This window comes from Malus sylvestris, chromosome 4 (assembly GCF_916048215.2).
Source record: "Malus sylvestris chromosome 4, drMalSylv7.2, whole genome shotgun sequence".
Classification (NCBI taxonomy): domain Eukaryota; kingdom Viridiplantae; phylum Streptophyta; class Magnoliopsida; order Rosales; family Rosaceae; genus Malus; species Malus sylvestris.
Window position 1 is genome coordinate 4,535,328 of NC_062263.1, and position 8,265 is coordinate 4,543,592.

The window sequence follows — 8,265 nt, forward strand, 5'->3', positions numbered from 1 at the left end:
ACAAACTTGTGAGGTTTCAAGTTTCAAACCTGATCAAATTCCGCTCTGGACAAATTTGACCCTTTCTTTCTTTCACTACGGTTCAATTTCTGGCGACGGAGCTTTGGTGGGGAGCAAAGACGACGATTACAGCACCGGATGGAGTCGGAACTAAGAACATCCGGCTACCACTTTCCTGACAGATCCGTGCTGCGCAACCGTTGCTGCAATCGTCCACCAAGCTCCGTCCGTCACCATACATGTCAATTGGATATCGAGGTATGGAAGATTTTTAAGGTAGCAAGCAAGCAACAGATAGCATTTGTCGATAGAACTCCATGAATCAATGTGCTTCTTTTTTGTTCAAATTTATATGCTTTTTGTTATTCATATGATATACCCTTGACATTTGGTTGTATCAAATCCATTGTTTGATACATACTTGAGATTGTGGTTGTTCAATTTTGTGTTCTTTGTTTATCTTCCAATGCTGTAAATTATATTGGTTTATTGTATTGTAAATGTCGGCCTGACGTGCAATTTGGAGGTTTTATGGAGGTGCTGCTAAATCCAACTCAATCCTGTAGAAATTACGGTTTGCAATGATCTCTAACTGACATGGAGTGTATTCCACTAGTTTTAAACATCGTAATGGCCTTGCGTGAATGTCTTCGAATGACTAGATTAGCGTTCTAATTTCTGTTACTTCTTAGAGGTTAGAAGTTGGTCTATTAAGTTTGTGCTTGTTTTTCGGTAATGGCGCTGTATTTTGGTGTTTTGTATTGAAATGTGCAGATCCGTTGGTACTATTCTGATTGTCAATGCTAGTGCTTCCGAGTGAAGTGAATGTCCAGTATGTGTGGAACAAATTGAAGGGTGTTCAATTTCCATTTCTGTACAAGGTAGGCACTAATCTTTGGACTTTTCCTTGTCGGATCAGATTATCCTGATATAGAACTTACACCTTCTAACCCACCATTTCTATTTTCAGGGCCACCGAAACAAAATAACTGAGCCAGTAGGAGACAGGTTTTCCTATATATACCATAATCGATGACATCAATGCGGTGGACCTATACATTTCATATGCAAAAATTGGTACCTATACCTTTTAGTTTCTTAAGGCTCAAGAGCAACAGAAGTGTTTTCAAAATGTCATCTAAGATGCTGTTAAAAAATAACAGTCCTTTACCACATTTAGCGTGCGACATAAACTGTAAGTAGGAGTATCACCTGTTACCAAGTGCTTTTTGTTAACTGATGTATGTTGCAAACGGGACCAAAGACTAGCATTTGGCCAAAAACTAAATTCTATTAGCAGGCCATACCGTTGTTTTACTGGTTACTGTGAGGGAAAATATAGCTGTTCTTGTTGATGCACTAGTTCCTTTTCCTTTTCTTATTATTTGGAAGGAGTATGCTAGGTATTTTGACTCTTAAAGAGAAACTTTCACTAGGGCATCAATCTGAGACAATCAGCTATTGGCTATTTTCTCAACGGCACATGAATGTTTTGACTGTAGATCAGTTGGTCCTCAGCTTCTTGAACTGCATCATTGTTGCAATTGGGATTTTCTTTTAGGGTCTTCGTATTTTGTGTATATTTAGGGGCCGTTTGTTTGACAGGACTAGGGAGGACTGGACTGGACTAGACTATAGTCCCTTGTTTGGTTTGTAGCAGGATTAGTTTTAATGACCTTAGGTCGGACTCGCTCGGATTATTCACCTCCTTACGCGTTCTTAACGAGGAACCCCAGTTTCGGGAGGACTCGTAAGCCCTGAGAGAAAGCCGCGAGAGAGTCACTCATCCAAGAACCTACGTCGCTCGTCCTCATCGCTGCGTCTTCCCTCATCGTCGTCCTTGCCCTGCTCCCTCATCGTCATCTTCCTCATTCTGATCTCTGCGCCTTCCCTCATCTGCATCTGCTCCCCCTCATCTGCTCCGACTTGTCTGGTAAACTTCGCATCTTCGCTTTATTTCGTCAATTTGTTTTGCAGATCGTGGTATTACTGAGCTTCATTTGATTTTGTTGTTTTGGGTTTGAGAAATTTTCAATGATAGACCTCTGCACTTGAACAAATTAGGGTTTTGATTTTTAGGTCAAATTAAGATTAGAATTTGGGGTTTTCATATTTCAACTTTTCTTTCAAATCCTCAGGTAGTAAAAACCGCCATCACAAAATTTGCTCAGTGATGAAATCTAAGCCCTGAAATTTTGTTTCTTTTCGCGTTTTCTGAATTGGGTTTTTTTATTTTTCGGGTTTTGATGCTTTGCTTGTTTGGATTTTGTGAAGCAATTTCGTGTCTGGGTTTCACAAGAGGAAGAAGAAGAGGAGAAGGGAAGCTGAGCAGAAGCAAGGAGAGGCATTGCGGCGGAAACGTCTCAAGCTGTGCAAAAAGGTTGGATTTTGTGGCTGTTTTTTGGCCGTTTGATTGCCTATTTTGCATAATGTATAGCTTGTTTACCACTCATTGGATTTTGATAGTTGGTTGATTTGGTTTTTAATCTCATTGTTGCGAAAAGTTGGTGTCTTTGCAAGAGGAATTACATTGAATTATGTTACTACTCTTTGGATTCTGTGAGTGATTTTTATATATACCCCGATTTTGTATATATAAATTGGTACAAGTTATTAGGTTCTTCAAATATTGGCTGCCTTTCAATGTTTAGAACTAACCCAACTTAAATAATGAATAATTTCTCTTTAGTTCTTGAGTGCCCTGCCTTTCTTTCATCTGGATCGTAGAACAGAATATTAGGATATGGCCTTCTCAGAATCTAGAATATGTTTCTAGCACAGTGGATGTTTTCAGGATTTTGTTTTACCTCCACCATGTGCCATTAACAAGTTTATTAGTATAAACGTGTAGGATATGTAATCTATGTTCTGTTATCTGCCACTTTAAATCTTACTTCATTTTGTTTGTATTCGGTTTTAATTATTATGCGTTCAATTAATATCTTATGCAGTGTGTGTGTACTTGCAGGGTGTGTGTGTAGTGTATGTTTGCAGTGTGTATGTATGCAGTGTGTGTGTGTAGTGTGTTTGCAGTGTATGTTTGCAGTGTGTATGTATGCAGTGTGTGTGTGTAGTGTGTTTGCAGTGTGTGTGTGCAGGGTGTATGCAGTGTGTATGTATGCAGTGTGTGTGTGTGTAGTGTATGTAGTGTGTGTAGTGTATGTAGTGTGTGTATATGTGTAGTGTTTGCAGTGTGTATGTATGCAGTGTGTGTGTGTAGTGTGTTTGCAGAGTGTGTGTGCAGGGTGTATGCAGTATGTTTGCAGTGTGTATGTATGCAGTGTGTATGTATGCAGTGTGTGTATGCAGTGTGTTTGCAGTGTGTGTGCAGGGTGTATGCAGTGTGTATGTATGCAGTGTGTGTGTGTAGTGTATGTAGTGTGTGTAGTGTATGTAGTGTGTGTATATGTGTAGTGTTTGCAGTGTGTATGTATGCAGTGTGTGTGTGTAGTGTGTATGTATGCAGGGTGTATGCAGTGTGTGTGTACTTGCAGGGTGTGTGTGTAGTGTATGCAGTGTGTGTGTGTAGTGTATGTAGTGTGTGTATGCACTGTATGCAGTGTGTGTATGTATGTATGCAGTGTGTGTATGTATGTATGCAGTGTGTGTGTGTACTTGGTTTATAACCATGATATTACAATGTGAATGTTTTGTATTGTGTGGGGTTGATGCTGATTGCAATTTTTTGTGGTTGTTGGTTGCAGAGAAGAGGAGCATAAACGGAAGGCTAAGGCTAAGGCTACTGCATTACAGGTGTCCTTTAATTTCCCTTTTCACATGCAATGCCTAGCAATGATAGCAATCCTCATACTAGTGTTCTTAGACACATGTTTATAGATGTATAAGAGTAGAACATTTTGAATATGATGCCTCGGGTTAATGAAAACTTTTTTTTTTCAACGCCACCTGTATATTTGTTGCCTCGGGTTAATGAAAACTTTTTTTTTTTCAACGCCACCTGTATATTTGTTGCCTCGGGTTAATGAAAACTTTTTTTTTTTTCAACGCCACCTGTATATTTGTTGCCTCGGGTTAATGAAAACTTTTTTTTTTCAACGCCACCTGTATATTTGTTGCCTCGGGTTAATGAAAACTTTTTTTTTTTTCAACGCCACCTGTATATTTGTTGCCTCGGGTTAATGAAAACTTTTTTTTTTTTTCAACGTCACCTGTATATTTGTTGCCTCGGGTTAATGAAAACTTTTTTTTTTTCAACGCCACCTGTATATTTGTTGCCTCGGGTTAATGATCTAGTTAATTTGTTTTTTGTTTTTTGTTTTGTTTGGATAGATATGGATCGAAGGAAGCTTTTATTGATCTTATTGTTAGAGATGTCTTATTTGGAGACAATTTGTATTTGTACGATTCTTGTGGTGATGATGTTACGTGGCAAACAGAGACATGTTGAACGACCCACATTGACTAACCGTTCACTTATTAGACGAGAGATTAGTTTGTGTTATCTGAATGGTATAATAGGGAATACTGATACTGAATGTGTCAACGAATTGAGAATGGATAGAAGGACTTTTGGCATATTATGCGACTTACTTCGTCAAGATGGGAGGGTAAAAACTGATGGTTTGGTGTCTGTAGAGGAACAGGTGTGTATGACTTTACAAATATTAGCACATCATACTAAGAATCGTAGTGTTGGCGGTAGATTTTATAGGTCGGGAGAGACTATAAGTAGGTATTTCAATAGCGTATTGCAAGGAATTTTGCGATTACAAGGTATCCTACTAAAAGTCCCCCAGCCTGTGCCTATTGATTCTACAGATCCTAGGTGGCGATGTTTTAAGGTATGATGAGAATTTTTTTTCATTTTCCCTAAGCTTTAACTCTTCATTCCCTTTGTATAAATTAACAAAAACTTTTTTATTTTTTATTTTTAAGAATTGCTTGGGAGCATTGGATGGAACACACATTGATGTGCATGTACCTGAAATTGACAAACCAAGATACCGAACAAGAAAGGGTCGAGTTGCAACTAATGTGTTAGGTGTGTGTTCAGGAGATATGCAGTTCATATATGTGTTTCCGGGGTGGGAGGGTTCCGCATCAGACTCTAGAGTGCTACATGATGCAATTAGTAGGCCTAATGGTTTTAAGGTACCAGCGGGTAAGACTATTACTTAGTCTCAACTTTGTAAGTTAGGTTTAGTTCTGTTTGTCAACTACAAAACACTAATAAGGTCTTTTTTTTTTTCATTAGGTTGTTATTACCTTGTAGATGGTGGTTATACAAATGGTGAAGGATTCCTTGCACCCTATAGAGGAATACCTTATCATTTATCTGAATGGGAGGGACGAACACCTTCTAATAAGGAAGAATATTTTAACATGAAGCATTCTAAGGCAAGGAATGTAATTGAACGCTGTTTTGGCCTGCTAAAAGGAAGGTGGTCGATACTAAGGAGTCCATCTTTCTATCCGATAAGGACACAAGGTCGAATAATTACCGCTTGTTGCCTACTACACAATCTTATTAGGCAAGAGATATCTGTAGATCCAATGGAGAATTTGCCAATAATAGAAGATGGACAAAATACAGAAGAAGGTGAATATGTTGGTAGTGTTCAAACATCGGACCAGTGGACTGCAATGAGGAATGATATGGCTCAGGAAATGTATAATGAGTGGAGAGCAATTAGGAACCAGCAACCGAACTAGCTATATGTGTTAATGATAACATTTTATTTTAGTATTCCTTTTTTATCATGCATTTGTTAGATATTAGCACAATGATTGGATGGTATGCAAATTAATTGGATGTTATGCAAGTTGATTGGATATTATGCAAATTGATTATTTGTATGGTATTTTCCTTCATTAAAATATTTTTTGTTTAGGTATGGATAACGAAAATTTTTTGAATGCTACTCAAGAGCCAAAAGGAAGAAGGCGTAAATGGGAAGCATTTGAGGAAGAAGTATTACTAGGAGTTCTTGAGGATTTTGTTGCTCGGAAGCAACGGTGTGACACCGGTGCTTTCAAACAAGGTACTTTGGTTGAAATAGCAAAAGCTGTCAATGTTTTATGTCCTCATTCAAATATAAAGGCAAATCCACATATTGAATCCAAGTTGAAGAAATGAAAAAAAACATATAGTATGGTCGTTGACATGATAAACACAAGTGGATTTGCATGGAATGATGTCAAAAAGTGCGTTGAAGTTGACAGTGATGACGCATGGCAAACTTATGTGCAAGTTCATATCCTATTTTATTTATGCATTAGTTATATTCTTGCTGCTATATTTGTTACGCATGCTAAATTTTAGTTTTGCTATGTTGATATAATCTTAGAGAAATAAAGAAGCCGATGGATCGAGAAGCAAACATTTTCCACTGTTTGATAGATTTGCATATATATTTGGAAAAGATCGGGCTACGGGTAATGTAGCCGAAACCCCTGCTCAAATGATGGAGGAACAAAGTCATGATCATGTTGGTGAAAGTGATATTGGAGGTGAAAATTTTGTTTCTTCAATGAACCAACAAAGCCAACAAAGCACCCCATCTGAAAATAGCCAAAGAAAGAGGAAAAGAGCTGTGGGAAGTTCAAATGATGGAACCGAGGCAATTATCAGTGGACTGAAAGATTTTTATGTTGAAAGTGGGAAGATGATGCAAATGGTAACTGAAGCTTTAATTCAAGGTACTGCAGATCATACTGACATAGCTAATGAACTTGAAGCAATGGGTCTCTCTCCTATGGATCAAATTGATGCATTGTCTCTTATTTTGGATAAACCAAAAAATGTGGGAGTGTTCAGGGCAATCAAACCGGAACTCAAGAAAGTGTTCGTCCAAAGGCTTTTAAGCGACAACGCAAGCGGATGAGAATTTTAGCTAATGTTAACATGGATGTATTTTAATAACGTTAACATGGATGTATTTTATTAATCATACAATCTTATGTTATGACTTATAACTTAGCTTTGCACTAGTATTTTGGCTTATGTTAACTAGCCATTTTGTAAATTATGGAGATCTATTTTGGCTAATGTTAACTAATGTTAACTAGGATTTTCTAAATTATGGAGATCTTATGTACTTGTATTTGTTGAAGTTGCATGTATTGGACACTATTATTTTTCTTCTGTTGGGTGATAGAGTTTAAATCAAGCTACATTTGCAAATTAAACCCAATTCTATTAGCAGGTAATAGAAACAAAACAATTGTCAATTTTTTTTAAGATTCATAATATACATGGCAAAAATATGCTCCAATTAACCCATATCGTGAGATTTGTAGCATTACTCTATTACACAATGGCAAAAATTTGTAGTCCTAGTCTAAGCAAACACAAATATGGTGAACAGTACTGTTTTTCTTATCCTGCTTCTTAGTCCGAGACTGCAACAAACGCTTCACTAAGTTAGTCCAGCTTAGTCCAGTCTAAGCCAGTCCAGCTTAGTCCCGGCAGCTAGTCCAGTCCGAGACAGTCCGGCGCAACAAACGCACCCTTATGGTTTTGGTATTTCAATCTTTCAATGGTTGAAGATCTTATCTCTCTTAGTACTCAATGATCTCTTAAACCCTTTTTTTTCTTTGGTCATTGCCAGGTTTAGCCCTGAAGCACTAAACTGGTTGTTAATCAGGGGATTGCTTGGCTGGTTTGCAATCTCCAATGCTGAAAGTGACATAGCTAGCTCTGGATACCATTGCTGGACGTTGTGGCGTATGCAGGGTATAATTTCGCAGGGTTGTGCTTGCCCGTATTTGGACAGGTTCTGTTGAGTTGCTCATATTATTTTGTATGCCTTGGACCTGTTTATTTATGTGTGGAAAGTCTTCTTGGAGAAGACTATAAAGGGAGAACTCTATCAAGAGAGTCCACTTTAGAGAGGTGAGGGGTTATGATTCATGCAAGTATACATTATCTGTTGCTCTTTATTGCTTTGTCTCAGTAACCACTTTTTACATGGCTTGACAATCCTAATATGAATTGGATTATGTAACATTGTTTCTATTTGTATACAATTTTCTTTTTATTCATTTCCTGAGAAAAAAAGTAAATCTTTTTTATTGGAAAAATCTTACCCACTGGTATCATTCTGTCCACCGCATTCTGAAAATTTCCTTTGCCCCCCAAAGCATATTGGAAGGTTTTCTGGACACTTCAGGCAGTTATTTGAAAGACTACCCCTTATTGTCTTTGGGCCAAGAATGAGCTCCTGCGGAAGCTTTCCTTGCAGAAAGTTGTGATCTAAGTAGAGGGTTCTCCATGCTTCTACTTTTGCTCTGAATTCCCCCGGT

General features: G+C 37.9%; 1 protein-coding gene and 1 long non-coding RNA gene across 5 annotated transcripts; both read left to right on the forward strand.

Annotated features, from left to right (window-relative positions):
- The first annotated feature begins 33 nt into the window (after positions 1-33).
- On the forward strand, positions 34-8,004 carry LOC126619322 (uncharacterized). 3 transcript variants are annotated; one of them, XR_007622028.1, is made up of 4 exons: positions 34-276; positions 775-881; positions 971-1,195; positions 7,572-8,004. It is a non-coding gene; the product is annotated as an uncharacterized LOC126619322 (long non-coding RNA). The 3 variants fall into 3 exon arrangements; XR_007622026.1 differs by having other exon boundaries at positions 34-258; XR_007622027.1 differs by having other exon boundaries at positions 34-258; positions 971-1,077.
- LOC126619316 (protein ANTAGONIST OF LIKE HETEROCHROMATIN PROTEIN 1-like) lies at positions 1,202-5,783 on the forward strand. 2 transcript variants are annotated; one of them, XM_050287651.1, is made up of 6 exons: positions 1,202-1,933; positions 2,275-2,380; positions 3,705-3,753; positions 4,291-4,802; positions 4,897-5,122; positions 5,216-5,783. In XM_050287651.1, exons 4-6 carry the CDS (start codon positions 4,293-4,295, stop codon positions 5,671-5,673), a joined length of 1,194 nt encoding a protein of 397 aa, XP_050143608.1. In that variant the 5' UTR covers positions 1,202-1,933; positions 2,275-2,380; positions 3,705-3,753; positions 4,291-4,292; the 3' UTR covers positions 5,674-5,783. The 2 variants fall into 2 exon arrangements, with proteins under 2 accessions (XP_050143608.1, XP_050143607.1); XM_050287650.1 differs by lacking the exons at positions 1,202-1,933; positions 2,275-2,380; positions 3,705-3,753 and having other exon boundaries at positions 4,140-4,802.
- Positions 8,005-8,265: the final 261 nt, after the last annotated feature.